Genomic DNA, 18098 nt, shown 5'->3' with positions numbered 1-18098 from the left:
ACTGACTACATGACCACTGAGACCGTTCCGCTCATCAACCACTTTGTTTGAAAACCAGTTTCTACCCATTTATTTATCTCCTAAACCTGAATTTTTCAAGCTTAAACCCATTATTTCTGGTTCTGTCCCCGCTACTGATTCTTTGAACTTCGCTCATGTCCCCTTTGTTATAACCCTTATATCACTGAAATACTTCTATCAGGTCTCCTTTTAATCTACGTCTCTCTAAGGAAAGCTGATTGAGTTTCTTCAGGCTTGCTTCATAGGGAATATCCCTCGTCCCCTGAATCTTTTTAGACATCCTCCTTTGCACTGACTCCAATAGAGCTATATCCTTCCTATAGGCGAAAACCAGCTTTGTACCGCATAGTTAAGATGTGGTCTGACCAGCGCCAAGTATAATTTTATTATTACTTCGGGATTTCTGCTTTTAACACTCCTAAAAAATAATCATAGTACCCTGTTTGCCTTATTTCTAGCCTCTATGCATTGCTTTCTTTGACGTAAATCTTTTTCATACTTGGAACTTCCTAGTGCCTCGTTATTTATCGTGTACCTGTTGTGTGGATCATCTCTACCTACGCTCAGTAACCTGCAGTTGTTAATGTTGAACTGCATTGGCCATTTATCTGTCTATTTTTTCATCCTATCCAAATCTGCCTGCAAGGCAAAAGCATCCGAATCTGACATTATTAATTCACTTATCTTCGTATCGTCTGCAAATTTCCTAATATCAATGCTAATTCCACTAAGTCATTAATGTATATTAAAAATAACAATGGCCCTAAAACTGAACCCTGTGGAACCCCACTAAATACTTCACCCCACGCGGAATTAGATCCATTAATTACTAACCTTTGTCGCCTATCGCCTAACCACGTTTTGATCCAGTCTTAATATTCTACCCTCTATCCCGTGCTCTCTAATCTTTCTCACTATAAGTAGTAATAGGTTTAATGTACAGGCCACCAAATGCAACAGTTAATATCAACTTTGCACCATGGAAGGAAATAGACAGAGTAGCCACGTACAGTCAGGTATGTGTGGTAGGTGATTTCAATTATAGGATTATTCATTGGAGCTGGATGGTGGGCAAGAGTGAAGCAGAGGGATTTCTTAGGATCATTCAAGATCATTTATCTTTTAAACAGGTCATCTTAGAACGCTCACGGGGAATAATGTTCTAAATTTAATTCTGACAAATAGAGAGGAAGCAATTGGTAGGAAGCTAAGTAACAGCAACCACAATGAAATTACTAGTTAGTATAAAACTTAATGGTATGAAGATTTTAGAAGCAAAAATACTTAAAAGTACCTGACTTTAGGAGGACAGATTTTGAGGGATTGAAAAGATATCTCCAGGAGGTTGACTGGTAAGGGATAGAGAGGGAAGGTCAGGTAAGGTACAGAATGGAGGTGAGGGAGAAAAGGCTTGCTGAGAGAGGCAGGGAGAGGTGTGAAGAACGGGGGAAAGGGAGGAATGATACACAAAAGAGTGAGAGAGTTCTAAGTGAGGTGCTGTCTGAGTCAGGTTATGCTATGATGGGCGATGTGAGATTGGGGGAGATGGAAAGAGCCTAAGGTGGAAAGGATCAGGACAGATAAATGTTAATAAGGTATATAGATGCTTCAGGTTGCCAACATCCCATGAAATGAATGGATATCGGAACTGGACATGTGTGTAGTCTCCATCAGATTGATTACTTTCGAGTGCACCAGACAGAACTCTTGCACTCTGACCACGCCCCTATATCCATTCAGTAGTTGCTCGCAGACGTGATGAGTCTTGGTGATGTGTTGGAGCGGGCCAGCACTTTAGGCGGCCACACTTCACTCATGGTTAGAGAGAAGTATCCCTCACTTTCAAGTAAACCCATAAAATTTTGTAATATAAATCATGACATCTTTTCAAATGCAGTATGTAGAGGTAATGTGGATTTCACATATAAGAATTCGGAAGATGCTGCTACTACGAGTAGTATGAGTGCTGTCAGTAGAGTCAATGATAAACAACGGCAAAGAGACCAGCCACAAGTGGCCGACACACAGACTGCTGGGACACGCTCTAAATTTAGTAAAATTTAGTAAAACTAAATTGTACTGACCCACAGGGTGAGGCTGATAATCCGCGCGACGCTGCCATCTCTCATTACCTCAAGGAAAAAGAAATAGCAGTTCTTTATCCAATTCAATGCATCAATTCGTTGAAAAAAGTGGGGTGGGGTAAGGTACAAGAGACATGAAGATCTCTGCAGGGGATTATGCCGTAAGTAAATTAAATGCAGTGAAGGTGCTGGTCATACAAGTGAAAATGAGACTGATAATTTACAGAATACTTACTGTTATGTCCTCTCGAGATACCCTGTCTAATGTAATGAGTGATGAAAAGAAATATAATTGAAACAGTATTCTATATCAGTTATTGCCCCAAGCTGACTTATTTATTGAAGACCATTGGATGAAGAAACTTTATTTTTTTGGTCTGTTTGAACAACACACAGTAAGACGGGGAAGCATCAGTGTGTCCTTCCATCGTGGCGATCAGATGAGAAGTGAGTAAATTTGCACGTGCGTGATGACCTGACTCCCCCTCTTCCCCCAGTTTCAAAGTTTCAAAGTTTCAGAGTTTGTTGAGAAAAGAGGGGGGAGATACAAACAAGGGGTGGTACAGTACAAGATACAAAACAGAAATACAGAAAAACAGAAAAAGAGAAAAGTTGCTGGGCGGTCCAGCCTGCTGCTTTTGGTTACAAAATAAATAAAAAGAAGACTAAATGATTAAATAAATGCATAAAAAATACATTGTATGTAGAAAAAAAAAAGATGGTCACCCGTCCAGGTTCGCATCGGGCACAGTGTCGCTTAACTTAACTGGTCCCCGCGGTCACCCACACACAGTGTCGCTTAACTTTATTACCTGCGAAGAAGCGATTGTATCTCTGTACTTCACTCCACTGTGTTAACTACGCTTCACTGGTTTTTTGCTGTCTTTTAGATACGGGTAGCTCATGTAGCCGGCTCTTGAGTATCCCTTGATGAATTCCGTGAAGCGATCTCCGTCGTGGATGTAGGCGCCAGTCAGCACTTCTTCATCTACTTTCCCCGACCGGTTTTCTTCCTCAGCCTCGTGATGGTGGGTGACTCGCTGAGGGCAACTGACGGCGTAATTGTTCGTCTGTCCTTTGGTAGCACCCACAGATCATCGTTAGACCTTCGTCGCTGCGTTTTCTTCGTTACCCACCCGTCGTCTTCTTGCTTGCCGGTGGGAGGCTGAGGGGTCGGAGGGACGATTTGGCTTGATGGCCTGGGGCGAAGGTGCCTCCCCTTCGCTTCCGCTTCCCAGGACGTCCACTTCTTTATCCTCGTCGTCTTCTTCTTCGTCTTCTTCTTCTTCATTCTCATCGTCTTCGTCATCAACTTCGTTTTCACCCACCACATCGTCGTACGACTCCTCCTTGGCCCTGGGCTTCTCTTCCTTCGGGACTGGTTCTACATGTTTTCCTCTCTCTGCTGGACTGTTGTTGTTGTTCTGGCCATCGTCCTCTTCCTCTTCCACTTCCACTACTTTCTCCACTCGCGCGCTGGTTTGTGTGTTCCCGGGCTGAGAGCGACGCTGTGGTGTTTGTGTTAGATGCCTGGGTGGGGCGAGTGCCAGTAGCGGTACATGGATGGCAGGGAGACCGTTGTGTTTCAGCAGGAGAGGGATAAGGCTTTGCAGGTGACGGTGATCTACTCCTGCAATGGCCTTAGCAGTGAACACGCAAGCGAGGATCTTCGCCTCCAAGAGTTTTGGAGCCTCGGCGGTGTTGCGCGTGCACCTCGGACTAGAGTGAAGTGGTGTATTTTTCTACACCACGTGTCTCGCCTCAGGTCCCTTTTCTCCGTGGTAGATGTTGAAGACGACCTCGTCATCTTCTCTTGGAGGATCCTTCTTTAGGGGCTGTGTGAGACCAGAGACGTGGACAAATACGTCTTCCCGTGTCTGCTGGTTCTCAATGAAGCCATAGCCCGCCTTGACGTTGTACTATTTTACTCGTCCGGGAAGGTGGTCTGCCAGACGAGTAGTTTCGTCGTGGTTCGAACGTCAAGCTGGGGCCATGACAGAGGTGCATGGTCCGCCTCGTCTGTGTTGTGTGTGCGCGTGCCTTCGTGATGTGTGTCCTCGAGTGTCTTCAATGATGTGTCCGTCATCCTTCCTCCAGGGAAAATCCTTCCTCGGATCGAGTGGCAACGTCGCCTTACCTGATGTGCCGCATAGTCATACATGTACATGAAATACCTTCATTTGATTTGATATATAACAGTTATTTGTATCACCTGATATTTAATGAAATCGTCAGAATATTCTTAAAACGCTGTTTGTTGATAATTCTATGATTAGAGAACCGTGAGTAGTATATAGTGAATGTTTTGGTTGGAGATCTGGCAAGATGGTGAGCAACACCCTATGGGTCAGTACAATTTAGTTTTACTTATAGTATTAGGTATCAAGTGACGAAGAGCATTATTGGTTCGGCGCTTGTTACAGCCGCCACTGTCTGTGTCCGTCAGGGAAGCTCCACGTCATGTCTACTCTTTGTCTTCTTCGTCAACGATCTTGTTAAACTTCTTAAGAAAAACTGCCATCCTGATGGGTTTTTATCATGGCTTTATTTATTGGTCTTAATGGACATACTGTCTTACTGGGTACTACCAGAGAAAACATGATACATAAGATCTCTTTACTACAGTAATTTTGTGCTAGTTGCGGAATGAAAGTAAATTAATCAAAAAAATTTTTTTTGGTTACATGCAGGACGGAACAGGACAAGGAGGAGATACGTGCAGGGGAGGTTGTGGTGCAGCTGTGCGCTCAGTACACTTATTTAGGTTTCCCGTTTACAGCTGATGGGTCCACATACTCTGGAGTTGTGGCTCATGTCCAAAGTAAGATGTCCAATTTCAACAAATTTCTGTCATTTTTTTGGTAAGAACAATGATGTCCCTTTTATTGTAAAAAAATAAATAAATAAATAAAAAAAAAATAAAAATAAAAAATAGATAAATGAAAAAAATGAATAAATAATAATTCTTAATGCTGCGTTAATGTCTGACCTTTTGTATAGTTGTGAGTCTTGGCTGAATGCTAATGTGAAGCCGGTCACAAAAATATATAATTGGGGACCCTAACAGTTACTCGGCGTCCGTAAAACAACTTGCAATGATGTGCTACATCGAAGCTGGGCATACACCTCTTCAAGATCTTGTACGTAATAGTCAAAGAAAGTTTTTCAGGAGAATGTGGAGAGAGCGATCTCAAATGAGGGATGACTCTCTCATGTTTGTTGTCCGCATGGTCATAGACGTACGATATCAAACGCATACGTACATACGCAATTAATTGATGAACCGGAGAATAACATTGCCATTGCGATGAACACACTTAAGACCAATATCCAGGCTTCAAACTCGTCACGGAGAGTAACATACAGGGATATCAATCGCGATTTATCTTTACTGTACTTGAAATACACGTCAAAAAAGCATAGCATCCCTGATCATGAGAGGTTAGCATTCATCCGCTTCAGAATATCAGCATATTCCTGGTGGTAGAGTGTGTTAGATGGAATAGAAGAGAGCACGGTGCATACCTTTAGAGGAGCGTGTAGTGTCCCTGCGGTGCGGTACAGACGAAGGTTCATGTAGTGCAATGCTGTCCAGTTACACGACACATACGAGACTGAGATCATTACACGACACTGCATGACATATTTCCTAACAGTTTTCTTCTGTAAAACAATGTGAAATAGTTCATTTGATATTGCCTGTATATTAGTAACTTCGCTCCGTGCAAAGTCTCCTGTTTTCGTTTTTTAGGCGAGTTTTTACATGCTATTGTGGTTTGTGTGTATTATATGTCGGCGAGTTTTTTTTTTTTTTTCTCAATTTTCATTTGTATTAAGATTTATTGCGTTTTAGGTGTTTCAAATTTAATTTTTAGTTTTGAGAGCTATTATGTGTTGAGGCCGCCATAGTACAGTGGAACCATGCGTGCTTTGAGATCCTAGAGGTCTCCAAGCGCACGGGTTCGAATCCTGTCCACGGTCTGAGTGTAGGTTGGGCTTCCTCACTCGGGCAACGGTTTCCTAGCGGGTGGGCTTTAAGATAGGAGGTACCCTAAAAAGTATCCCCTTTAGCCCATAAATTCCCGTGAAAAGCCCACATGGTATAAAAAAAAAAAAAGTGTTTTAGTTGTGCAATGTGTTTCATGTGTTTTGTGTTTTACTTGTTTCGTGTTTTATGGTCTCATAAGTTTGGTGTGCCACTATGTCTCGCATGTTTCATGTGTTTCATGTGTTTCTATGTCATGTGTTCATGTGTTTTCTATGTCGTGTGATTCTTAAGTAAGTGTCATGTTTCATGTGTCATGTTTTTTAAGCGAATGCGTTTCATGTGTTGTTATGCGTTGCGTGTTTTTTTTTTTTTTTTTTTTTTTTTTTTTTTTTTTTGGCATTTGTGTCATTGTGTGTGTTACGTTTTTAATGTATGGTTTATCGTGTTTAATGTGTTATGTTTATGGAGCAAGTTTTTAATGCGTTCAGCTGTTTTCTATTACAATACAGAGTTTCTATTCAGCTTAAAGAATTTTTGGACCATAATATTTTGTATTTCATTGAATTAATCTTTGTTAAGTATTGTGGTCAATAAAATATCTGAATATCTGAATATCTGAATATAGAACAATAAGATAACAAAGTCTGGCATTAAGCTTTGATTCCCAAACCTCCCTCCTACGATTTCTATCCCTCTCTCTGCAACTTTAACTCTTCTTTTCCGACCGTTCTATTGCAACCGTGGTATACGGCCACTGTTCTTTCCTAAATCTATTAACAGTGGTTTTCCTCAGGGTTCTGTCCTATCACCCACTCTCTTTCTATTATTCATTAATGACCTTTTTAACCAAGCTTCTACGCTGATGATACCACCATACATCTTTCCACGTCCTTTCAGAGACGCCCAACCCTTCAGGACGTCAACAGATCACGCAGGGATGCCACAGAACGTCTGATTTCTGATCTTTCTAAGATTTCTGATTGCGACAGATAAAACTCAGTAGTTTTCAATGCCTCAAGAACTCAATTCCTCCATCTATCAACTCGACACAACCTTCTAGACAACTACCCCCTCTTCATCAATGACGCTCAACTGTCTCCCTCCTCAACACTGAATATCCTCGGTCAGTCCGTTACTCATAATCTTAACTGGAAACTTCACATCTCATCTCTTGCTAAAACAGCTTCTATGAAGTTAGGCGTTCTGCGGCGTCCCCGCCAGTTTTTCTCGCCCCTCCAACTGCTAACTCTGTACAAGGGCCTTACCCGTCCTTGTATGGAGTATTTACTCTTCTAAGGTAGGGGAGGGCGGGGGGGAGAGTTCCACTCATACAGCTTTATTAGATAGGGTAGAATCAAAAGCTTTTCGTCTCATCAACTCCCTTCCTCTGACTGTCTTCAGAATCTTTCTCACCGCTGAAATGTTGCATCTCTTTCTACCTTTTATCGCTATTATCATGCTAACTGCTCTATTGATCTTGCTAACTGCATGCCTCCCCTCCTCCTGCGGCCTCGCTGCATAAGGCTTTCGCCTTCCTCTCATCCCTATGCTGTCCAACCCTCTAATACAAGAGTTAACCAATATTCTCAGTCATTCATAATCATTCATACCATGATCTGGAACCCGCTACCTGATTCTGTATTTCCATCTTCCTACGACTTGACTTGTTTTAAGAGGGAAGTTTCAAGACATTTGTCCCTGGTATTTGGCTTTCAAATCTCTTGGGGAACCTGTAGATCCAGTGGGCCCTTTTTTTAAGTATTTTGTTGCCCTTGGCAGATTTTCCTATGCGAAAAAAAAAAACTAATACGAAAATCTTAAACCCTTTTCGCCTGCCTGCTTTCGGTCTCTAATATAAATTATTTAATCATATGTAGTGTTTCAACCAAGGAGGTTTTATAACAGGAGGCGGCATGACGTCACAAAAGTGAAACCAGCGCGCTATTGGTCAGCTGCTTCCGACCGCCCATTGAAAATACATGGGAACGCTCGAGTTACGCTCCTTATTTTCCGTTTTATGTCCATGTTTTGAGGCTACCTACCATACATGTGACCTTAATAGACTCACAATAGTCGTGGCATACTGTGCCACGAAGATTTAAACGGTAAATCATACATACAAATAAGATAATACAGTGTTTTCCATCTTTGGTGGACTTGTGTGAGAGGTGGGAAGCTGTCTTTGAGGCAAACGTATGACTGTACAAGGTCATGTACATGTGTGAATATGCATGTTCATGTATAGATGTAGACATGTGTATATGTAAATGAAGGATAAATAAACTGTATATCAGGTGAAACTTGGCCTGAAGGTTGATTTTTCTTGGTATACCAATTACATAAAATGTTAAAATTCTCTCTCTCTCTCTCTCTCTCTCTCTCTCTCTCTCTCTCTCTCTCTCTCTCTCTCTCTCTCTCTCTCTCTAGATCTTATTTAGGATGATGTGTGATTTCATGTCACTGTGCGTTGAAAAGCATCAGTCACTGAAATTTTACTCCACTATTTGTTCCTTGTCATGCATTAAACGAGAAAAAGTAATATTCTTGCCCTAATTTTTCTCAGAAACGTCCTACTGTATTTCTTTCAATTTTGGAGCTATTTCGGACTAACACACTTAATAACAGGTTAACATGACATATTTAGGAAACTATAATGTGGTTTATGCAAGTTAAATCATCAGTTCTTCCTTAGTTTTTCTCTAGCAATGAAAAAGAAAGCGGCAATTTCCCATTGTTTAGCACGGGAGAGGACAATGTTTTGGGTGTAAGTTAGGATCGTAAGCTTCGCCCACCGCTTCATAAGCTCCGCCCACTGGCTTCACTTATCTTTAGTACAGCGGGATAGGCTCATGGCGTCTTCATCAATACAACCTCCTTGGTTTTATCCTACCAATCATCGTCATTATTGCTCTAGGTGAATTACTGTGCTGCTGTACATCTGTTCTGTATGTAGTGCTAGGCTAGATAATCTCTTGGCGATGCTTGTTTTTATTTATAGCATTTCATTCTTCGTACTCAAAATTTTAGTAACTTATCATTATTTATTTAAACCGTACTATACTTTTTTTATATCATTACTTTAACCTATAATTGTTGTTGTTTTTAAGGTATTGTAGTGGCGCCATATGAGCATACTGCACCAAAAAAAATTCAATCAGGCAATCAATTTCAGGTTCCAAAAACACGCTGTTAGCAAGATTCTTTTTTTTTTTTTTTATTTATTTATTCATTTTTTCTCTCTCGGTAGTGTAGTGTGTGGTGCGTGCGTGTGTACATTGTAAAGTATGACTCTCCTTACAGGTTGTGTTCAACGAATTCTATGTTTCACCGCGATCCACGTGGCTGTGTCTTACTGCCCCAATCATCAAAGTCTGGTGAACGCCATCGTGTCTTCTGGAGCAGCAATATCCCTAATGTCAACATCATTTATATTTTACCTCAATAAGACGTACAGTTTCAGAGGAGCTACTCTCATCTTTTCAGGATTTTGTTTAAACATGTGTGTTGCTGCAATGGTATTCCAACCTGTTGAATGGCACATGGGTTCCCCTTACTTCAATTTTTGGAAAACCAGTGTAAATGATCAAGCAATTTCCTCTGGCAAGACAGGAAAACTGTGTATTCTCAGGAACATATTGAAGGGTGCTGGCAACACACTGCATCTTATCACATCTCCTCATGCTGTCCTCCTAAGTATCATAGTGAGCTTCAATCTCGGCATCTTCGTGAATATATGGGATTTCCTGCCGTTTGTGATGTGGGAAGAAGGTTACACACACGATGAAATGTCACTCTCTCTGTCAGTGGCTGCGGGGTGTAACCTGGGAGGCAGACTGGCCTCCATACTCCTTGATTTGTGTATGAAGGAGAAATGTGTCGCGATGTACATCTCGTCATCAGTGCTTTCAGTGGGAACTCTTATTGGTGTGTATCATTAAGACGCATTCAAACGTGTCAATTTGCGAATGAAATTTTACGTAGGTAGGATTTCCGACTCATCCCTTCTAGGCGGAAAGTGTCACACGTAGCGACTGGAAAGTATCGACTAGTTGGTGCCTTGGCGGGAAGTGAGTGTAAACAAACAGCTACCCGCCAAGATGTCTTCCTCCAGTGACGATGCTGAAGCGGTGGTTGCTCTTCTTTTGTCGTACCGGAAGAGTCAACAGAAAAGAAAATGCCTGTGGATACGTCCGTGGCTAAGTAGAAGGAAAGAAAGGAGTGTCTACCACATTCTGAATTAGCCTACATTTCTCATAAGAAAATTATTAATCTTAGGAAGACTATGCACATTTGCGATCATATTAAATCCTGACAAGTACATAGAGTTTCCGACTCACAATCGGTGCCTAGCGACTGCAGAAAGCAGTCACAAAATAAGATAAACATGTTGGTTTTATTTACGTCGTTACGTCACGGAGTAAGTTTTGAAAATGTGGTTTCCATATACAGAAAAGAAGATATTAAAGTTGATGAGGGAAAAGAACACATCTGGGACCCCAGAAATTGATTATACAGAAAAAAAAAAAAATCGCAATTCGTCGAACGACGAAATACCTGCCACTATACAAGAACTGTTTCCCTCAATGCAGGGTGTTGTTGGAGGTGAGGTTTGAAAACTTGTAAGGATTTAATATGATCGCAAATGTGCATAGTCGTCTTAAGATTAACAATTTTCTTATGAGAAATGTAGGCTAATTTAGAGTGTGGTAGACACTCCTTTCTTTCCTTCTACTTAGCCAGGGACGTATCCACAGGCATTTCCTTTTCTGTTGACTCTTCCGGTACGACAAAAGAAGAACAACCACAGCTTCAGCATCGCCACTGGAGGAAGACATCTTGGCGGGTAGCCAAGGCACCAACTAGTCGGTACTTTCCAGGCGCTGCGTGTGACACTTTCCGACTAGAGTCGAAAACTCTACGTACGTAAAATATCAGTCGTAAATTGGCACGTCTGAACCCGCTTTTACGGAAAGCTGTTGAAGACCTTGTTTTGGTCCCGGTTAGCTGTGCCCTCCACATGCATTTATAACAATAGTAACAACAACAGTAATAATGGTGATAATAGTAATAGTAATAACGATAATAATAATGATGATGATGATGATGATAATGATAGTAATGATAATAATAATAATAATGATAATAATAATAATAATAATAATAATAATAATAATAATTCACATCTTTATGCTCAACAGCGTTTACAATAAAAGGAAACTTCTTCTGGAAGATAACAAACTTGGCCGCGTGTATATTTGGTTGTGGAATCTCGTTATCTTTGAACACGATGATCATCATTGAAATAATGGGCACAGACATGCTGCTGCCGGTAATCGGGTTGTGTGGCGTGATCAGCGCAGTGTGGCACCTTGCTATTGGCCCTCTCCAAGGTGAGCAACGCATCAACACCCCTGCTTGTGTGGCGTGAATGTTGCTTGTTGTGATGTTGGGGTTGACAACACATACTCATGCACGGTGGGGAGCAGTTGCCCTAAACACCAAAGTCTGGCTGGTATCAAAATTTTGGTGTGGGAGTTCCTGTGTCACTACTACCTACACGTAATTGTTCTTTAAACATGATGTATTTTAACGTCTAACTGATCTGCTTCCTGCAGGTGTGGTTACTGACACGTACGGGAGCTACAATGCCGGATTGTTCTTTCTGGCTGGTCTTCAAATCTTCAGCCTCTTGCTGTGGGTCCTCATGCCCATTGCAGATGCTTACTGCCAAAGGCGTCCCAGTCATGCTCACCATTTTTCCCTAAAACAGCTTGACCACCACCAGCAGCAGCAGCAGCAAAACCACTACCACCACCACCACCAACAACAACAACAACAACAACAACAACAACAACAACAACAACAACAACAACAACAACAACGTAGTCAAATTTTGAGAGAAAATCTCTCCCTTTTATATCGGGCAGAAACACGCCCTGCTGGATATGCCTCTGTGGTGCATTAAAGGCACACACACACACACACACACACACACACACACACACACACACACACACACACACACACACACACACACACACACACACACACACACACACACACACACACACACACACACACACACACACACACACCGTGACGATGGAAGAAAACAATCAACCGGTAAGCCATATTGATAGAATTGGTAGAGAAACATAATTTGCTAAGGAATAATGGAGTAGCATTTCACTACATGGACAAAGAAATGATGAAGAAATTGATAAGTACTATAATAAGACCCAGATTGGAATATGCAGGAGTAGTGTGGACCCCTCATAAAAAGAAACACATAAGGAAGTTGGAGAGACTACAAAAAATGGCTACAAGAATGGTTCCAGAATTTAAAGGGATGACATATGAGGAGAGACTAAAGGCTATGGATCTGCCAACCCTGGAACAAAGAAGAGAGAGAGGAGATCTGATACAAGTTTATAAATTGATCAACGGAATGGACCAAGTCGATAATGAGAAACTGATCCTGAGAGAAGAATATGACATTCGAAGCACAAGATCGCATAGTAAAAAGCTGAGAAAAGGAAGATGTCTGAGAGATATTAAAAAATATAGTTTCCCGCAAAGATGTATTGAGACGTGAACAGTTTAAATGAAGAAGTAGTGTCTGCAATGAGTGTGCATAGTTTTAAAGCAAGATTGGATAAGTGTAGATATGGAGACGGGGCCACACGAGCATAAAGCCCAGGCCCTGTAAAACTACAACTAGGTAAATACAAGCAAGCACACATACACACACACACACACACACACACACACACACACACACACACACACACACATGCATTCGTACTTTGTTAATACGCCATATGATAATTATTGCAATACTTTTATTTATCGTCTAGTCTTTCTGTAACTCGTGTGAGTAACGCTTCCCTAAGGCTAAACTCTACACAATGCACACGTTGAACAGCACAGTGGGTGAAGTGAAGGCACGACAGTCAAACAGGATTGAGAGACATGTACTCACTCATCTATAAAAAAAAAAAAAAGACTGATGATCCTGTTTTGAAGATTCAGTGGAACAAGCAGGACATTTAGATTAATTATTGTGAACAAAATAAAAATAAAAATATCACAGATTCCGTAATGGTTCTGAAACACTTTGTTAATGTTTACTCCTAACCTTGAGAAAGCAATAGCTGATCCCTTCGCTGTACTATTCCGTCCCTTGTCTACTTCCACGACCGTCGCTTTCTAGTGACCATGGTTTTCTGCAGGCACTTACTACCACATTTCTGTACATCGATATTGCTGTCTTTATATAATGCGGGGAAAAATGAAATGAATATGAGAAAAAAAACGATGAAAAGGAAAGAATATAAAAATTTTGTAACTATTTTCCAAATGGTAGCGGTAGCTGTATTAAAGGCACTGGTTATAATTTTGAGATTCACTATGCATTCAAATTAATTCAGTTAGAAAAGAAAAATAATTAAACATACTGATTGAATAATAACAAGTGAAATTTTCCTCCCCACAATCACGTTCGTTTTCGCTTACAGTCCAGCTCACCGGAGAGAGAATACACACTCACTACGAAGAAATTACAAGAAAAAAATAATTACATAGTTTAATTCATTACACAGCCTTACAACTGAGTTGTGGTGACACGTGCGTTTTTTCCCCTGCGCTGCGGCATGCGCGCTGCTTTTTTGGGCCGCAATGCACTGTTTATGGAGAGAGATGTACCAAACGGTGCCACTTCCTCGAGCACATACATTTAACATGTTTTGGGGGGCCTCGTTTGTTTTTAGGGGCCTTGTTACACCGTTTTGAAAGGGGGGAGGACGTACCCTGGTGGATGAGTCCCCCCATCTCACTTTACCCAACACCACCGGCAATTAATATTTCACATTTCTTTATTTCCACAACAGAATATCCTATCAAAACACACACACACACGTGCACACACACACACACACACACACACACACACACACACACACACACACACGGCCCGGTAGCTCAGTGGTTAGAGCGCTGGCTTCACAAGCCAGATGACCGGGGTTCGATTCCCCGGCCGGGTGGAGATATTTGGGTGTATCTCCTTTCACGTGTAGCCCCTGTTCACCTAGCAGTGAGTAGGTACGGGATGTAAATCGAGGAGTTGTGACCTTGTTGTCCCGGTGTGTGGTGTGTGCCTGGTCTCAGACCTATCCCAAGATCGGAAATAATGAGCTCTGAGCTCGTTCCGTAGGGTAACGTCTGGCTGTCTCGTCAGAGACTGCAGCAGATCAAACAGTGAATTACACACACACACACACACACACACACACACACACACGTGGATTATCGGGCACAGAGAAAGAGTAGCTGCCGCTGCTCAGGCGAAGAGTGGAACGAACTACCTGAAAAGTTGAATCCCATCTCTTTCCCACGGTCTGACTCTGGCTGGCCCTGTTTCCTCCCTCTTCCAAGTATTGTCAGTCGCCACAATAGGACTGGTGTGGAGTAATTGATAGTGATTTGATTGACATAACTAATGGTGTTACATTAATGAAAGACATTTTTCTCAATAGCTCAGTTCTCCCTCTACAGAATTGAGTGAAAAATTCGTGTTAAAACTTTACTTTAATGTTTTTAATTCATGGCTTGCTACCTTCTCCCTCTCAGAGACATGCCTCGATACGGTATGTCTGTACGTCTGTATGCCTGATAGCCCACGTGTGCGTAGTTACATTTATATTTATGACCTTAATAACTAAAATTCAATGTTATTGTCCTTAGCACTACATTTTGGTATTGGACCTCACTGTTTGGCAATGGATGGCAATTTCATCTGTCGAAAGTTAATGACAATAAGAAATGGTGTTCTAATAGTGTCTCAACAAGGTATCAAATGTTGTGAACAAACACAGCGATGTCCACATCAGGTTCATGTGTTACTTTCGGAGCAGGGCAATTGTTTGTTACGCCATTTTAACAGTTTTACGGTCTCCAACTCCGAAAACACACACACACACACACACACACACACACACACACACACACACACACACACCTCGTATTGTGTAGTGGTTCGAATCCTCGGGTCATAATCGGGAAGTCCCGGGTTCGAGTCGTGGGTTGGACGAGGCAAATGAGCGACCCCCTAAAGCAAAATCTGTATATGTGATGTAACACAAGGACTTGTGGCTTCGTTGTCCCAGTGTGTGGTGTGTGAGTGGTCTCAGTCCTACCTGAAGATCAGTCAGTATGAGCTCTGAGCTCTTTCCGTAGATTGGGTAGGTACCCAACAGTCCGACACACACACACACACACACACACACACACGACTGAATCTCTCAGACACCGCCATCCCAAGTTTTCAATTCACCCACCGAACTACCAGGGCCATCTAGAGGCTCTTGGTTTCAGTTGTAGGTTAGCATGTGTGTTCACCCTGCACCAAGAATCCAGTGTTATATTTAAGCCATTACATCGTGGTCTCAGTTTACAATCGATGAAGTTACGCCATCTAGTTGTGCACAGAGAGAGATGGAGGTATAGAGCAGGTGATGGTGGTTATGGAGATAAAAGGCATGAACTTGGCAACTCATTGGAGAAGCATCACCGGGCGAATGCCGTGCGTCAAATGGCGGAAGCAGCATGAAGCAATGCTGGCAGTGGTGAAGACTGGAGGGAGACACGGAGGTGGTGGAGGCCAGGCAGAAGGCCCCGCCTTCCCTGACTACAACATCGGGCGTCGCTGGTGTCCATCGAGCCATCTACTCTGCGCCCTCTGGTGAGTTTGCTCTAATGAAGGAAGTGTGCATGCTACATGTGTGTAAATGACACATAGTACAGTATTCAAGAGTATTTCATTGTGTTCTTACGGCGTGTTATATAGAATGGAAGAAAAGTTTTTTTTTTATTTCATTATTGGATCAGTGCCGCGACTACCGCCATCAACTCACAGCTCTGTGTAGCAAGTGGCGTGTGCAGGACAAAGTGTGGGTTGCTTGGTGCCGCGGGTAGGGCGTCATAAGTTCTTTAGGAGACAGGTATGGATGGCGGCGTGCTGGATTTGGCTTCGGCATTATAGCACCTCCCATTGATTCCTCTAACAGACACGTCATCAGTCTTCACAGCAAAGAGGTATTCACGAATGTCAAGGTCCTTAACTATGCTCAAACTCCTCGCCAAATACTGCGCAGAGCGATGAAGTGTCGTAACTGAACTCCTGTCACTGCTTGAACAAACGTTAGTGGCGTTTTTAATCTTCGCGAGATCTGCATTCTTCTTAATAAACTCGTGAAGGGAGAAAAGTATTGACACCATCTATGATCTGTCTTAACTATGTTCATGTTAGAGTTCAGAGGAGAAACTTTTGTGAGGTGTGTGCTTTGATGTAAATGCTTGATATGGAACCTGATTTACTTTGACATTTTTGAAGTGACATGGAACTGATTAAAAAAAAAAATGATGTGTTCCGTTCCGGTAAAGTTCAATCCAACTCCGAAATTCTAGATGCGTAATGGACAAACAAGTTAAAAAGATCCTAACACTAACGTGGAAAGGTACTAACTCATTTCTTCCTTGTTATCGTAAATGTTATTCTTTATTGTGAACATTCATAGTCTAGAAGATTGATTGATTGATTGATATAATTATTGGTCATGATATATACAGACAGACTACTATTATAGACATTATGATATACAATGACCATAGTCCATGGAGCATAAGCTCTTTATGGACTAATGAAATTTATATACTATGGTGGAAGACGAATACATGATTATATGTTAAGTAATTCATAACTTTAACCCAATCAAAGTAGATACATGCATAATAGTTATACCCATAATACAAAGAAATAATAATAATAATAATAATAAAATAAAAAAATAATAATAATAATAATAATAATAATAATAATAATAATAATAATAATAATAATAATAATAATAATAATAATAATAATAATAATAAGGATAATAATAATAGTAACAATAACAATAATAACAATAGTAATAAAACATAATAATAATAATTATAATAGTAATAATAAATAGTAACAAATAATGATAATAATAATAATAATAGTAACAAATAATAGCAATTATAATAATATCCATTACACAATACAAATAATTACATATATTATATCAATAGTACTGACAACAATAGTAATAATAATAATAATAATAATAATAATAATAATAATAATAATAATAATAATAATAATAATAATAATAATAATAATAATAATGACCATTGCACAATACAAACAATTACATATTATATTAGTAGTACTGATTACAATAGGAAAAATAATACATTCAATAATTATTTCTTAACTGTTCTTTTATCAGTAATTTAAAGGAATTTAATGGTTTGTTTTTAATGGTTTCTGAAAGCTGGTTCCAGTGTTTGGTTCCTCGTGAGACAACACTACGTTGGGCATGGGAGGTTCTACAGAGGGTATCCTTAAATTGCCTGTCTGCCTTAACTGAATATCATGAGACAAAATCTGGAAGCCTGTGTCTGCTGTGTATATATTGAGAGATCTGTATACAAATATCAAGGTCTGGAATACAATTATGTCTTGAATTTTTAGGAGTTTAAGATCCTTAAATATAGGACTGGTATGTTCGTACTTGTTGCTGTATGTCATATTACGAATTAGCCTTTTTGAGCAAGAAATAATTTATCAATATAGGTTGTGTAAGCTCCACCCCAAACAGAACAACAATATATAAAATAAGGATAAACTAGTGAAAAATAAATTTGTTTTAAACAATAAATATCAACTAAATTACGAATTTTGTAAATTAAGCCTGAAAACTTAGAGGTTTTATTAATTACATCTACAATGTGGGATTTCCAATTTAAATTTTTATCGATAATTACTCCTAAAAATTTAGCCTCTTGAACTTCCTTGATTTTCATATCTTTTACCTTAAGGTTAATATTTTGTGGTACAGTCATGTGTGGATGAGACAACATATAATGAGTTTTGTTTATGTTAAGAGACAATTTGTTGGATTCCAGCCAGTTGACAACAT

At 40.5% G+C, this 18098-nt stretch overlaps 1 protein-coding gene across 1 annotated transcript in view; it reads left to right on the top strand.

Annotated features, from left to right (window-relative positions):
* Window positions 1–12165, top strand: part of LOC123505054 (monocarboxylate transporter 12-B-like) — a 41940-nt gene extending 29775 nt beyond the window's left edge. Inside the window, exons 2-4 of the mRNA XM_045256080.1 lie at window positions 9394–10017; window positions 11292–11483; window positions 11709–12165. Of these exons, the coding sequence (XP_045112015.1) occupies window positions 9507–10017; window positions 11292–11483; window positions 11709–12058 (1053 nt within the window). The 5' untranslated portion in view covers window positions 9394–9506 and the 3' untranslated portion in view covers window positions 12059–12165. The remainder of the gene's footprint in view (window positions 1–9393; window positions 10018–11291; window positions 11484–11708) is intronic.
* The last annotated feature ends 5933 nt before the right edge of the window (window positions 12166–18098 follow it).

Source organism: Portunus trituberculatus, chromosome 17 (genome assembly GCF_017591435.1).
Source record: "Portunus trituberculatus isolate SZX2019 chromosome 17, ASM1759143v1, whole genome shotgun sequence".
Classification (NCBI taxonomy): Eukaryota; Metazoa; Arthropoda; class Malacostraca; order Decapoda; family Portunidae; genus Portunus; species Portunus trituberculatus.
This window is presented reverse-complemented; position numbering and strand designations above follow the sequence as displayed.